The 16,545-nt window shown below is 29.1% G+C and overlaps 1 protein-coding gene across 2 annotated transcripts in view; it reads left to right on the top strand.

Moving 5' to 3' along the window:
- The first annotated feature begins 1,403 nt into the window (after positions 1 to 1,403).
- The window catches only part of LOC145662189 (uncharacterized protein CXorf65 homolog), a 38,468-nt gene continuing 23,326 nt past the window's right edge, over positions 1,404 to 16,545 (top strand). The window contains exons 1-2 of one of the 2 annotated variants that reach the window (XM_081727520.1): positions 1,404 to 1,498; positions 15,865 to 15,951. In XM_081727520.1, the coding sequence (XP_081583646.1) occupies positions 1,474 to 1,498; positions 15,865 to 15,951 (112 nt within the window). In that variant the 5' untranslated portion in view covers positions 1,404 to 1,473. Of the gene's footprint in view, positions 1,499 to 1,694; positions 1,794 to 15,864; positions 15,952 to 16,545 lie in introns of those variants that run through there. The other variant, XM_081727521.1, reaches the window with a different exon arrangement.

The following is a 16,545-nucleotide window of genomic DNA, read 5'->3' as shown; positions in this document are numbered from 1 at the left end:
TGAAATTAATTGTCAATTACAAATTGAAATCAATTGCAATTGAAATCAATTGCAATTGATTTTCAGAGCAATTACTTTCAATTGATTGATCAATTGCAATTGATTTCAATTGATTTTGCCCAACACTGCCGGAGATCGACCCTGGGCCATCCGGTTGGAAAACAGACACGACTACGCCACGACCAGCTTTGATTTCAGGCGACTTTCCCAGTAAGGGAACTTGAATAAACAGGGGTGAAGGTAATATTGTGCAAATACTGTTAACTCGAGATCGATCGGAGAAATGCCCGGTGAGAAACATCGTACTTCCAGGAAGGATTTCTCGTTATCGAGCCACCTCCTGAAAGCATCTCTCTCCACAACTCTTCACATTGTCACGCACTTTCCAGTACCTGAATAGTAGTCTGAGACAGTTATAAAACAAACTTATTTGTTACTTCTTTCATTATATACTTATCATATCTATCAATAATCCATATACTTTCATAGAACTTCGCTAAAAAAATAGTTCGAAGAGATATAAGCAACTTGGATTGGAACAGTGTGACCATCGCTAGTACTTTCGTACTATATCTAGTACCTTTTATAATATTTTAGTGTTCTAGTACGTTCCTCAACAAATCTAGTATTTTTCTCCTCTTCTTTTCTCATAGATACATTTGGGAGAGAAAAAGGAATCTCATGAAAATTTGGCAATGTACGAAAATTTCACTGTTCCTGGTAACTTTCTTCCGCCGGTTTTTTTCAACAATTGTATTTACAAGAGCGCAAGTAGGACATAGGTGACGTTAGGTCATCTCCAACTAATAAATGACCACAGTAAACAATATTGCATATTTGGTGATCCGTTTAAACAGTAGCCTATTAAGGAATAAAACTCGATTTGCTCAATAAGCCCATTTTATGATATTTCTTGTTTTCTCCCGACATCCTCTATATTTGTCATACTTGTGTTACTTTAGTATTTTTACAGTGAGTTCTAATATGACAATTAAGCAGGGATTCCAATAGGATTTTTAGTTTGGGGGTGTAAAGTCAAAATTGGGAGCTTGTTATTGGTTTGTATTGAATTTTGACTTTAAAAATTTAAAGTTTGAGGTTCCTTCAAGAATGTGGAAGTCACTCCCCCACTCAGGAGAGGAGGAACTGCTGGAAACCTAATAAAGTATTAGCATCGTAAAATGTCATACATAGGGAGCAGACAAGATATTAGTACTTTTTCCCCAGATCTAGTACTATTTTTCATAGTAGCAACGAAATATTTTTGCTGGGTGGTCACACTGGATTGCAGTCCGCGCCAATCACAAACTTTGTTTATTGAAATTGATAGAAAAAGAACATATTAAAGATATTGTTGCTGTCTATATCGTATTAACATTTAACTTAAAATAACGAAAGGAAATAAATCTTCTATAGCTAATAATTTTTACTACCGATATTTTGTATGTTCATATATAAAGAAGTAACAACAAAATGTATATACGCATTCGATTTGGAGGTAAGTTATTACTTACAAATATACAACTAATGAATTAATAATTACATGTACATTGATTGTAAATAACTTTCTGGTAGTCTAATGTTTTTAAGCCGTTGATAAAATTTTGTTCTTAACTCGCATTCTTAGCTTGATAAAATGCTTTAGAATTACACAAAATAAAACAATACCAAAAGTACCAGTAATAATATCCGGCCACCATTGGGTCCAGAAGAGTCACTTGGAGGAGGCGAATCGTGTCCTGGGTTCTTAAGATAGAAGTGAAGTACGGAGTTTTAAATCAAATCAGAGTAAGGTAGTGTAACAATTTATATATAGGCCTTCTTTATTCTTTCACCGCTCTACCTTGAATCTGCAAATGGCGTGGTAAAGACAGTAAAAAAGATCACGCGAAATATATGTATAGGATATGGATAGTTTCATTAACGAATTCTGACAACATAATCACTCTAGCTATCTATTGCATAGAGTTAACAATTTGTTTAAATATATGTTATGTAAGATATAGATAGCCACCGTTAAAGTGCCGTTACCCGCTAAGTTGTTAACGGATTGACTCAATTATCGAACTCCGAAGAGATAATAGCTCTATCTTTTTTTTTAAAAAAAATAAAAATCCCTTACATGTATGGGAAAATGAAATCTTTCAGCTAACGTCCCACGCTTATGCCCGTTAGGATAATGGCGACGGATAATTAAGGAAAGTGAATGATGATGAAAGAATTAATGGAATGAGAATGTGGGAGAAAACAAGAGTACTCCGAGAAAATCCACGGATACAATGTTGTCCACTACAATATATATATATATATATATATATATATATATATATATATATATATATATATATATATATATATATATATATATATATATATATATATATATATGGGAAATGGGCTATATATAGTAACTGTTAAAGTAGCCGTTATCTGTTAATATTTTAACAGTGGTACATTACATGGGGATACGAGGAAGAACTTTTCCAAGCCATTACAATACAATTTCACATATAAATTTTACATATTTTTTTTACCTCTTTTTCCTTCTGTACGAAGAATATTGCGTCAAATTGCTTATTATTAAATATGGTTGATAAATTACTAATGAACATTTTAAACAGGATATAGAACTTTAAGATACTTATTCAGAAGGAACATATCTTAAACTATAACTACATACATATTGAATTTACTTTTCTCTTATCTTATAATGAGCCTATGGCAAGGTGTTCATTACATCTTCTAATATTTATGTTTTATCATCTACACAACTTAGGTTGTGTTTATTCACTTTTACGCTAAATAATTCGTTTTCTAACTTCTAGTTAGGTTCATTTTCTTATAATATTCTTTCTGATTGAACAGTCTTTGTATTCATTAAATATTATCTCTTTATACACAACATTCTTCTTAGTGCCTTTTGCTTTTTACGTTTTTCTATATCAAATTTATTTTCAAATTTATCTTCTAGATTGACTTGTGGTACTTTTATTGAGTACATTTTTTTATCTTAATCCAACGAATTCGTCTATAATTGCACCTTTTATTTTATCTTCCATTTTGCCAAGTATTTTTTTATTTATTTGATGTAGTTCATATGTATTATTTTCCTCATAGTCACTTGCATTGAGGTAATTAATACAATTTTCATATCTTTATACACATTTTTCGTTTGAACATGATAAATATAACTATTCGTGTCTGCATAGCATATTAAATTTTCTTTTGATATTTTCGTTTCATCACACTACAATGAAAATTATACCTAAATATTTGACAAATCTAAAATTGAAATACACATATAGGTTGGATTATTAAATAATATTTTAATCTTGTTCATATGCACAGCTACTAAGTTTTCTGTGTACACTGTGGTGGTTTTATAGTTTGGTTTCATTACAAGGTCTTATTTATTTCATCATTTACTAGTTTAATGTTAATTTTTCTTGTATTTTCTATTGTCTTTCCAAACACTAAGTTGTTCACAACTTATAAAATCTTTCTCAAAGTCACTTGTTGTTCATGTTTCTGATTTATGTGTTTGGATCAATATAGTTCTCTAAGAAATCTGACTTTTCAACCTCTATTACTCTTTGCATTTTCTTTAATTTTAATCCAAGTGGCAATGTTCTAAGTTTTGATAGTGAATTTTGATAGAATACATATTTTTGATAGAATAGTAGAAAGTTTTGATAGGATACATATTTTACTTTAACATATAGACTTGTTAATAGCTTAGATCGTTTTGAGCCAGGTGAACACATTTTCAGGACCTGAAGAATAGTCTTTGTGATTGTCATGTAATTTTTTTGGATATTCAAGATCTACTTCTATTATATAGCCCGTATCGTAATTGTCAGGTATATTTATGAAATCTATTGTTTCTATTTCTTCCTTATCTAACCATTTAAGTCCTCTATATGGTAGAATGGTAGACAATGGCTCATCGGTCATCCATACAGATTATATTCATTCAAATACACTACATAAGTCTTTTTTATTTTCATTATAATTTTCGGTGTATTCATTATTTGCCTTTATATATCTTTTGAGCATTGACTAATTCCTCCTCTCATACCATTCTCTATCAAAACCATATCATAATCACTTAATAGTTTTAATTCTTTGTTATTTTAATCAACATATTAAAAGCTAAACTGGAGCTGTCATATAGCAAGCCGGATCAAGCCCACAAGCCTTTGGACATGTTTCTCTGAAATTTTCGTATAAATCTGCTAATGATAACATATCTGTTTTTGAATACAAGTCACAATATTGTCCAAGGTTTTTGATCCAGACTTTACCCAAAATCGTTGTTCATGGTTTTTATCACTAATTTCTAATCCTTTTGAAGAATGCTTCTTTTGGTAATAAATATTTCTTCTAAACTTATCCCAATCATTAACATAATCATATGAATAAACACCTTGTCTAATTACAAGTTTAAATTTTTCTTGATTAGGATACAAGATATGAATCATTTGTTCTGTTGTCAAGTCTGATGATAATTTGTCTAAACTAGAAGCCATAAATCTTAATGAATCTATACATTTTAATATGATATTTTCTACATTTTTACTGAATGATATATATGGTTCCTCATTAATATGTATTAGATCTATTTTTCGTTGTTAAACCCAAGCTCTTTTCTAAAGTGCAAATCATATCGGATTAAGTTATGTATTATGACTAGAAGAAACTTTGGAACTATAAGTTGTAAATTACATTTATTACTAAGAAAACTACAAATTCATCTGTTGTATGATCGTGGTGTTTAACTTTATGATTTTTCGTGGTATATTTTTCGTTATAATGTGAAAACAATCAGGTTTAATAAATTATTTTCTTTGTTTTTCTGTTAAAGGTAATCCATTATTTTCATGGTATATATTAGATATATGTTTGTCTCCTTTCTTTAATTTGCTTTTAAACTTCTTAGCTGCATCTTTACCTTCATATAGTATGAGATTTGTTTTATATCCATAACAAAATTCAGATGGTTTATATTTTTGATATGGCTACGTATATGACTCATTTTCTGGATGACTTTATACAACACATAACCTTATGTAATAAACATTAAAGATCAACATAAATCAAAAATTGGATTTTCATTATTTATTGACAGTTCTTTAATTTAATATGAATAACTTATCCTGACATTTCTATCTTTACCGTCTCATTTGATGAACAATCATTCAGGTTTTTACACAATGAATTTTGTGAGTGCAAGTATAACAAGCATCTATATAACATACGCCTTTTCTTTCTTTATGATTACTTAATCGAAAGTAAAATATTCTGGTCAAGCTTTAAATACAGCAGTAATGTGATTTATTTTTTCCTCATATATAATTAATTTACGTGCTTGTCTTTTTTATTTTGAATGTTATATAATATATAGATTGAATTATCTTTATCATAAGCCTACACATTAATAGAAATATCAAGTTTTCTTTTAAATTTTGGAATAGTACAAAATTTTACAAAAAGTCTTTATCTTTTAGGATATCTTCTAGAATTTTCAGTTTAGCATTTTTAGGCACTCTTCTAGCGTGTGATTTCACAGTGTATAAAGCTCTACATGTTTAATATAAGAGACATTTTTCTCTTTCAGTCTTTACATCAATAACAGGTTATTTATTCTTAATTTGTTTTGATAGTTTCATATTTGTATATAACGATTACTAGTAGTAAGAAGTTCATACTCATAAAAGCCAGCCAGAAGCTCTCGCTAAAACTCCCCTATTCTTGTTTTTAATGCTTCTTTCATGTTTATAATTATTTCTTTTAAATCAGTTGATTAATATATTTCTCGGTTTTAAGTATTAAAGCAAACATTTTTATTTTATTTTCCTCTCTTACTATATTGACAGCTTACCAAGAGATTACCTTTTTAAGGAACTGTCTTATTTTTTTAGCCTGAGTTATAATCTGTTTAAATATTCCTTTTGATGCTGAGTTAATATTGTGTTCTAGCGAACCTTCTTATTTATTGATTGATGTAAACTTCCTTGTTTTTAATCTTGATTTTAATGCGATTTTTCACGTTTAACTTTAATTGGTATTTGTTCTTTAACTTTTGGTTCTTCAAAAATATCTTCTTTAAATGGGAATAACTTTTTCTTATATTTTATCTTTAATTTTGGTAGTTCTCGTGTTATCTCTTCTTTGGAGAATATATCTTTTCTAAATGGAAATGACTGGTTAAGTTCAATCTGTTATGTTCATCTTGTGTTGTTTAATACGATAAATCACTTCAGCTTTTATTAATCGAGAATAATCTTGTGTTCCCATTTTCTTTACATAACTTTTCAAATTCAACTACAATATTTTTATTTAAACTTTTCATCTTACTGTTTTCTACATTGACAGTTTGATTTAATTTCATTTTTTCACATTTTCATTCTTAACACTACCGCCAATAAAATTCATTTGATATTTATTATAGAAAAATCTTCATTTAAGTGTTTTATTTTTATTTTTCCAATACTACAATTAATATTTGTGTGACACTCTGAGTTTTAGTTTGTTAACGCGTTGTATTAGCAACTAGATTTTCATGACAACGCCCCACTAAAATATGTAATATTTAATACAAATGTAATTCATTTCTAAACATATATGCATTTAAGAATCTCCCTGATCATAACCCTCATTTTCATTGATTAACTCATTTTCGTTTTAACTTTTACTATCCCAATTTGATTCTGGTGTATATCTTTCTTTTACCGTCATTTCTTCTTCTTTTGATAGTATTTTTGCTTTTTTTAACACTGTTTCTTTTTCTTCTCACATATTTGTTTTTCTATTAATGTTGCTAAAAATTAAGATAGTTATAAATTAGTTTAAGACTATTATGCATTAAATCAGCGTCTTTCCATATTTATTACATAAAAATCTTGGCTCTTATGTTTTTATACCAAAATGAATTTAATTAGCATTTATACGTAGAAGTTCCAAGAATTACAATGAATGTTGTGTACTAAAGAAATGTTGTCTCTCAAACCTGTATTTCATTGTGTATGTGATCATTTAAGTTGTCACGATTATGCTGATGAAGATATAATCAATTTTGACATTTATATTAACATGTTAGATCCTTTATTCAAAAGCTACTAAAGAAAATAACGCATTCATTATAGAAGATCTTTGTAAGCATGGATTTGTCACATTAACTATTTGTAAGAATCTCTGAAGAGCAATAGTACAAAATATGTTATAACGGATATTATGTTGAATATAAATTTAAATATATTACAGATTTCATACGTAAATATCAACCAAGATCAACTGGAAAAATCATATCACAGAAGCAATTACATGAAGATTTTATTAGAGAAATTGCAGATAAGATTAATTGGAAAGTATTTTGTGTATATTCAGAATTATCAGATTTATTAGAGAATTCGCAGTAAGGTTAATTGGGATAAGGGATTTATACCAAAACTTGTCCGAAAATTTTATTATTGAGTTTATAAATAAGGATCATTTTGAGAATATATCTTGCGGAACCAAACTTTCAGAAGAATTTGTTACATTATACCTAAGTATAATGTATCATGGTACGTGATTTTTTTTGGAACCACCTGTATATTCATGTTCATACTTAGTTTCAAAAGACACTCGAAAATTTTGTAAATTATTATATTTTAGGGTTCAGCTTTAAATTGTAATATTTCGCCAAAATAATATAGAAGTAGTGTCTATAAAAATTACATATAATATAATATTTTATTATTATTGAATATTTTGTCCTTATTATTATGGTACGTGGGTTCAAAGGTGTATATTTTGTAGTTCCTTAAAGGTTTTGTACTTAAGGGAATTTAGGGAATTTAGATGTAGGGAATCTTTGCAAGAAAACTCTAAAAATTTAATTCTGTAATTTCTTCAAAATTTTCATTTTGAAATTCGGCCATGATGTCTTTCTGGCACATCCATTCGTTTAGGTAGAAATTATTTTTCATTGGAGCAAAGAAATCTCAGTTTCGTTTGAGGCTTATTCCAAATTTTATCATTGGTTTGGTTTCTTTTGATATGTCGAGATTTTAGGTGTTATCCTTTTGTTGCGTCACCAAAGAACCAATTAGCTCTCTTCTCCTTGTTATTCTTTGTCTCTTTACCAAAAGCCGTGTTGAAGATCAGACATACAATCTAGTTCCTCGTCCATAAATTGTGCAGAAATTAAGAAAATTACCTCCAAGATTACTGAATTTAATGTCAACTGTGTTTTAGTGTTCGTCTAAATTGAACAAAGTGGTTGGATTTGGTTTGAAACGCTCAATGGACAGTGGAGCAGGGTACCAAAGAAAAATTTCCTTGGGGAAGCCGATTGGCGGTGGTAGCCATGATGATCAAAAATGCCAGTAAACATAGCTTGGTGTTAGGTATTTTTTTGAAGGCACCACTGGGATTTTCAGGAAGAAAATCAGTGCAAATTGTAAAGCAAGTAAGAAGAATTATTATTATTCAGTGAGACTGAAGAGATGCAGCCAAAATCTGTGGTTTGGTGTGCTTAACCTCAAAATTTTGTTTGGACAAAAGTGGTGGCTTACATGTGCGTAGTGTTCGTGTATGATATTATCATGCAGTTCTAAAACAATATTTCTGTTTCCCTAGAGATTGTGATCACATTCATCTATCATGTGAACACGGAATCTACGCGGATAAGCCGGAGGAAGGGGTTTTAAAATGTTTAATTTGGTTGTCACAATAGACAGGTTGGTGTTCCTTGTGAATGCAAGTCTCCTCCCAGTATTATTTAGTAACATTCTGACAATGTAATTCAAGAGAAAAATACTTCACTAGAAATTACAGATTATTTTGCTTTAGCAAAGATACTGCTCCTAAACTACAAAAATTAAAAAATCCTGTTAGCAGTAAGTCCGAATGAAAATATTTAAAATTCCCAATATTTACTTTGAAAACCTGGTATACTTTGTGGGTGCATCATGGTATCTTCTGGCAACAACATTTCTTTATATAGCTCGTGGACGTTATCCAATCTTGTTTAAAGAGAATATAACTAAAATATTTAATATGTATTTATTAATTTCGTCTGGAAAAATATATACTTATATTTTTTTTAACTTCTTCAGATTGATCCGTAATGTTGACATTACTACGTCTTTGTGACTCAGGTGTGATGTGGGAGCTAGGAATGTTAAATGTGTGATAACATTTTCTATTGTAGTAGGTTAAGTTAGTGTAGATTAGGTTAGGTGTAGGTTAAGTTTTACTATGTGTTGATATATTATTTTTACCGTGTCAAACTATGTCTATGAAAAAAATATGAAATAAAAGACAACGAAGCATAAAGCGCAGGTAGTGAAAAATGTACGTAAATCCTGCCGCCGAAGTCACTGTGCAAAGACACAAAGATAAAATAAAACACAGAAAACTTGAGAAGTTCTAGCCCACCAATTACCTGCTAAGTAGTTACATAAAGAAAAATGATTACGTATACTGATGTCGGTTTAATGCCAGTTTTGTCATGAGTGATATTGATTTTCGAATGTCAACATGTTTTTATTTATTTTTCTTTTATTATTTTTATTCCACGAAAATGTTTTGATTCAATTAAAAAAATTGGTTACATTAGAAGAATGGAAACATTAAATACATGTTGCCAGATTTTTCTGTAAACCTGAAATCAAATATCAATTTGTAGAACCAATCAATATGAATGATTTTTTTTTTTAACATTTTCTCTTCAATATTATTCAAAATGTAGCTGTAGCGTTTGTATAAACCCACAAAATGGTTTCTTCAATAAAATGTAGAAGTTGTAATCTGATAATTTTCTTTTCAAGTAGAATTGGGAATTTAAAATGTGTATTAAGCTAGAAAAATATATACAGTAAAATCTAGATATGTGGTCAAGGTGCAAAATGCATGAGCAGTATCAGAGGTATTTTAACTTTTCAGTGGAAAATGAGATTACACAAGTTTCAAAAAAAAAAAAAAAAAAAAGTTTCTTGGTGCGACCGACGTAAGATACGACCGAATACTGTGAAGTTTTTTTTAGTCTGAGTTCTCTCAAAACTTTCAGTTTGGATTTTTTTAAAAAATTTTCCGTTGCGCTAAAATTCTGTTTTTGGAATTTGTGGATTTTTGGGGGGGTAGGGCCATTACACACACATAAATCTGAGTTTCAGTAGTCATCATTGCCAACTTAACTGGGAGGTTGACATCCTGTGTTGGTAGTTTGTGGTTCGTAACTTTTTCTCACGACGGGTTGCGGATATCAAAATGCAGGCCTGGACGCCGAGCTTTGAGTTGTGATGGAACATCCTTTGGGACCATCTTCTTCGGGCTAAATTTGAGTTCCATTTTCTGGTGAATGAATTAGTGATTGTTGGTAGCATGCCTGCACGGAGTCCAGTAGGTTCGCGACCACCAGTAAGTGATACATTTACACAGTCCATAGTCCTAAGGAAAGTGAACATCATTCCACATTATTTTATTAGTTGAACCATTATTTTATTTTATTTATTTATTTATTTTTTTTTGAAAGTAAAAAATTTCTACGAAAACTTGGTGATAAACTGTGTTGGTCTTGTTTCTCACCACATCAAACTTAACCAATATATGCCCATAGTTGCGTTTTCGCAACATTTGTAGTGTTATTAATTAATAGCGTTTTATTTCCTTTCATAACGATCTTTTGCTACTGGAAGTCATTAGGCAGCACGCGGATAGGTGGTACTTCTAGTGAAGTTCGAACTTCTTACTCATAACGGCTTTGTGTATAGAGTATTCTTTCTGAATGCATGTTATTTTTCTTGCGGAATGGCCGTTCACCTTAGTGAAGAAATGTATGTTGTGTTTCTAATTTGAGCAGATATTAACTAAAATTACATTTCATGTTCAGCAAGGCTCCCGACTTTTATTCGTATCTTTTTTTTAATATATATATATATATATATATATATATATATATATATATATATATATATATATATATATATTATAGTTTGTTAAGTTCAAGAGCAATAAGAATTTAAAATCAATTGTTGCGTTTTCGCAACAGCCATTTTTTCTTTAAGTAGTACAAACACGTAAAAAGATTTTATAAATTCTGGTTCTTACACACCCCTATTACTAATGTTTTCAATATTACTTAATTTCGTGACAAAAGTATTCTGGACGAGAGCCTTGTAAGAGTTTATACGGATAAAGTAGATTGGATCATGATTTCAATGTATCAACACTTATCAGAGCCTTTCATTTTAGAATTTAGAGAGAGTGCTTTTAACTATCACATCTCAAAATATCGAGATATTTCTAGTGTATATATGTATTTAGACATTATTTAGATTGGACGACTATAGTAAGAAAACGTCATAATCCGAATTCGGGAGATGTGTTATATATAGCATTTGGAGTGACCATGGCAAATTTATATCGTCAGTATGTTGTAACTAGATGCTTTCATGTAACAAAAAATCAGTCTCCATCATTCTTAATTTGAATCTGAACACTCAAAAACAAATCTACAATAAAAAATCTTCATCATTTTCAATATTTTTGAAACATACATGACAACCATAATAAATGATACAAATATATTTTTCTTTAACTTTAATCAATAGATTAATCGAATTAGGATAAATAGTTTCTGATAGTATATTTAGGTTTTTTTCTTTCATGTATTGAACTCGTATGATTATATGACGTTGTTGAACTCTTAAAATCAAAAATGATATATTTCGTATTTTTTTCTACTAATTCTCTTGTATTTTCATCCTATTGTTTAAGTATTTATTTTAGTTGTGTTTCCGATAGATTCTTTTTAAGAGTGTGTAATTTGTGTATTTTTCTGGATCTTCTGTATGTTCGGATGCTATTGGTTTGAGAGAATCAATTTTGATTTGTAATTCTTCATTTTATAATTTTAATTTTTTTTCATAAATTTTTCAACTTGTTCTAATTTAATCTTGACTTCTTGTTTATCTTCTTTTATTTGTTTCAAATCTTTAATAAAATAATCTTCAATAACATCACAACATTTACAATAAAGTCATCAGATAACCACATTGCAATATCAAGGAAAATTTTCTTATGAACATAAGTTCCAGAGATTTTTATTGTTTCTGATCTTCCAACTACTTCTATGTAATAAGGTGGTTCTAGTTTCCCGCAAACCCGAGAGGCTAGTTTCTTTTGGTAATAATTTAACAATTTCTTTGAACGTTTATTCTCTAATCAATGATCAAACATTTATCACCATTTTTACACAATTTTGTAGCAGTAAAATATCCTGCAAATTTATCGATAATCAATTTAAAATCACTAAATATACCGTACCTATAATTCTTGAATCTGTTCTTAGTATATATATAGTTAAAATATCATAAGTGATATCCATCCTCTTTTATTGTATAGCAAATCTTTATTTATGTATTTATTTTTTGTCAAATCTTTTATATGTATGTACACTCATGTCCAAAATTATTTTCGCATATCTATAATTTTTCTTGATTATATAATTTGATTATATATAATAAGAATATAATTTGATAATGATTTTGCAGGGTACTTTTAATACTGATACTATCTGTATAATCAGTAAATGTATATTTGTGGTAAATTTCATAGGAAGAGAATTATAAATAGGAAAATTAGAATGAGTAAAACAAAATATTGCTAAATGGACAAGAAAATTTTATTTTCGTTTTATTGTTCTTATTTAGTGCTTTTTTGACATGAAATTTTCCACATACACATACTAACATTATAAGAAATACCGGGTGAATTCATTATCAAATTATATTTCTACAACATGTTTATAGACATGCGACAATAATTTTGGACATGAGTGTACATAAAAGGTAAACACATTAAATTACAGAACTGCATTACTTTTATCCATTCAACTATTATGCGAATCATCAAACTCTAACCATTTAACATATATAGTATTTTATTACTCTTCTTTCATAAAATGTTTTATAAAATATATTCATCTTTATACTCAGTTTTTAATAATTCTGGTTGATAAAATCCCTCAATTTCGTAGTTGTTTAAATCTTGCATTTTGTATGTCGGTGTATCGAAGGTTTAACCCCATTAATAGCAAATGTTTCTGTTCAGCAGCTGGGTGTATATCCTTTCTTAAACAAGACTTTGGATTTCCTTACACGAATATAATCGTCAATTTTCGTTTTATGCAATCTTTCCAACATTATTTGTTCATTTTTCTTATTAACTACAATAACCTTCATACTAATTGTTCTTTAACTTTTATTATTATAATCAATCGCCAATTCTTGTAGTATTTCTAACCATTTAGCATTGCCTTGTGAGTAATAAGTTCTGTTTGATTTAAGAGTTCGGTTAAAACGTTCTACGACAGAAACTTTTTACCACAAGAAGTTGAGTAATGATTAATGTTATATTTTTCACCAATTCTTTAAAATGTTTGTTATAAAATTCGTTTCTCTCATTAGTTTGTAAATTGTTTGGTGGTTTTTAAATGCTGATTCAAAAACGGGAATAGCAAACGTAACTTTAGAAACTACATCGATTATTGTTAATAAGTACTTAAAACTTTTATTTATTTTTAATCTTTTTTTTTTTTCATGTGCCACTATCCATTTCCACAAAGTAGGCTTTCCGCAATTTAATAATTTCTTTTGTAACAACGTTTAATCTTTTGAAATTAATTTGCGATGGTTTATGTAATTGTTCTCTAACGACTTCACCTTCATCAAGTCAATCTTTCTTTAAAAGTTCTGTTTTTAATAATATCACATATATCACTTACACCCCTTTCATTATATATATATATATATATATATATATATATATATATATATATATATAACTTCCTTCTCCGTTAGTTCTATTCCAATGGTATCTTTGTATTTATATTCTTTTTACAGTCAACAAATACGTCATCATTGCTATTTATTTAATAGCAAATCATTGCTTCTCAAAACTAAGATTGATAAATAATCTTTTGATACCAATCAAATGCAGCATATTGTTTTGGTTCGATACAAATGATTTTCTCATGATTCAAAAATATATATGTATTAAAGATATTGAATCTTTTAAAGATAGGTTGCTTTTTCATATTTTAAATTTTGAACTGACCAACTAAATTATATCTTGCTTCCTTACCTCATCTTTATATTTATTAAACTCTGAAACAGGAATTCTCGCGCTAAATAGGAGGATTATACTATGATTATTTTTTAATTTCCTTTATACACTCATTCCTAATCTTATTATTGTCTTCCCTATATTAATTCCTTAAAGATATTAAAACGGCAGTTAAAAATCTCAAACATGTCCTTCTTTATATATGTGTTCTATAATGATCTTAATACACTTTCAAATTTGTTTCTATCATTTATTCAAGCTGTTCTAATGTTACAGCATCTTGCTGATCAATTCTATTGGCTATGTTAACAGTTCATTTGTTTATAAAATCAAATAAAATCTTTATTTCTTCCAGATTTTAAGGCCTGAAGGCCCATTAGATTTTGATGTGTATAATAGTTTTATTTATTATATTATCAAGTTCTTCTTGAATTCTTTAATAGTTTTAATTGCTCCCCGCTAATGTTAATATTTGAACTATGTAGCAAATCTAATACATAGTTCAACTATGTACACGCAATATGAACTATGTGTAATATATCCACATTTACTATGTAGCAAATGGTAGTTCCCAAACTAACTTCCCAAATAATGTTTTAATTATAGTATTATTCTTCTTCGACATTTTAAAATCAATATTAACATTTATGACATGTTTTCTTAATACAAGAAATCGCATCCACTCAAAAGTTATCGTCTGGAGTAAGGGACGGACGGATGTACTACAAGAACACTCTTGTAAGTCTCATTGCATGATCCTAATAAGGCATTTTATTTTCGAGAACCCCCATTGATTCTAAGGACAAGTAATGAAAGCACAGTTACAATACCAAGACAAAGGCAAGTAGGACCTAAGATCTGTATTTAATGATGTGATTCTTTGCAAGAGACTGAAATAAAATGAAATAAATCTCACATTGTGTACAATCACGCATAATTCATCCATTCAATAAATTTAATAATTATAGCTTGAAAAGTTAGAAATTTACCTTTGCACCCGGACCGTTGAGGGGAAGGTACTTTCCCCTGTTCTTAGTATGATGAAAGAAGTAAGAACCAGTATATGCTACTTCCATTATTGCAAACTGAGAAAATATAACTACATTTACTAGTTTACAGAACGTCTTATATAAGGTTACGTGGTGATTGAAATGGCAAGACAAAACCCAGAGAAAATCCATGCATGCAATGTTGTTTACTAGTAGTGCACACAGAATTTCAGCAAGGGAAAAGGGTTTGTTTATATGACTTATTTTGTAATACTTTTATTTGAACTACATTTTTCAAGGTTTTTATATTGAATGTTTAATGTACGTGTATCGGCTAATGGTTTTACTGAGACGGGAACAAATGGCCTCTTTGATGACACCTTCCTTAAACCACAATAATCCATTCATTCATTAATTTAAAATGATTCAGAGAGCAACAAAGGAATATGAGACAATTGAAAATTTGTATTTGGAAAAATTTGTAGTACTTAAGTAGTTTTCCGATGCAATATTCCATTCATTTTTCAGTTAAGAGCTCCTAACTGGATATCGTTCAAACAAAACAAAAATTAATAAGTGTTACAGAAATTTATTCAATCGGCCATGTGGGAAGAAAGTATAATTATTTTTTAAACATTAATAAATTACGGTTGAAAATATGTATATGAAACTGAATAAAAATGCGATTATCCAAAATGTTTAAAGTATGTGCAAGGTATCTGAAATATTTCATGTACTAAAGTATCTATTTTTGTTTTCTTAGACGACCAAGACATGTACGCAAATCCTAATTGTATAGTTGGACTACTACTGGATTATATACGAACCAAAGCAGAATTACCTCCAGAAAGTAAGAATGTCTTAAGAATAGTATATAATGTAGAATTTGGTATAAAATAACTAAATCTAAATAGAATATTCAGTACAGAACATCTCTAGCATTTTTATTTAATGTTTAAAAAATTACCCTGGGCCAAATTAAGGACAAAGTTTGTATTGATATTGGATCCACTCACTCACTCATTTGACTGGGCCCAATTTATACTCCTTTGAGACTAATTCTTCTAAATTACTTCCCTTTCATAGGTTGATTTCGAAAATGGCCCACCAAAGTTGGAATACGAAACGGGGTGTAAATTCCCAGGCCATCTTTGTTGTGACATCCATTCGAATTTTGGATTCTAAATTTTTGGGCTGTTCCAAAGTCTAGAAGAGCATCCTTAATTTACCAACCTGGTCTGTCAGTTATTATCTACCTATTTCATATATTATATTAACTTTATAGAAGATATTGTAAAAGCATTTATGTTTGCGCTTTAACTCAAAATGAGACGTAGTGATAAATTATGTTATATTGCTTACATGTTGTCCTATCTAAACTATGGTAAATATGTACGAGGAAAGGCCAAAAAGTTCTATCCTTACCATGATAGAAATGTGTTAG

The sequence above is a fragment of the Thermobia domestica genome, chromosome 10, assembly GCF_964235325.1.
Source record: "Thermobia domestica chromosome 10, izTheDome1.hap1.1, whole genome shotgun sequence".
Lineage (NCBI taxonomy): Eukaryota > Metazoa > Arthropoda > Insecta > Zygentoma > Lepismatidae > Thermobia > Thermobia domestica.
This window is presented reverse-complemented; position numbering and strand designations above follow the sequence as displayed.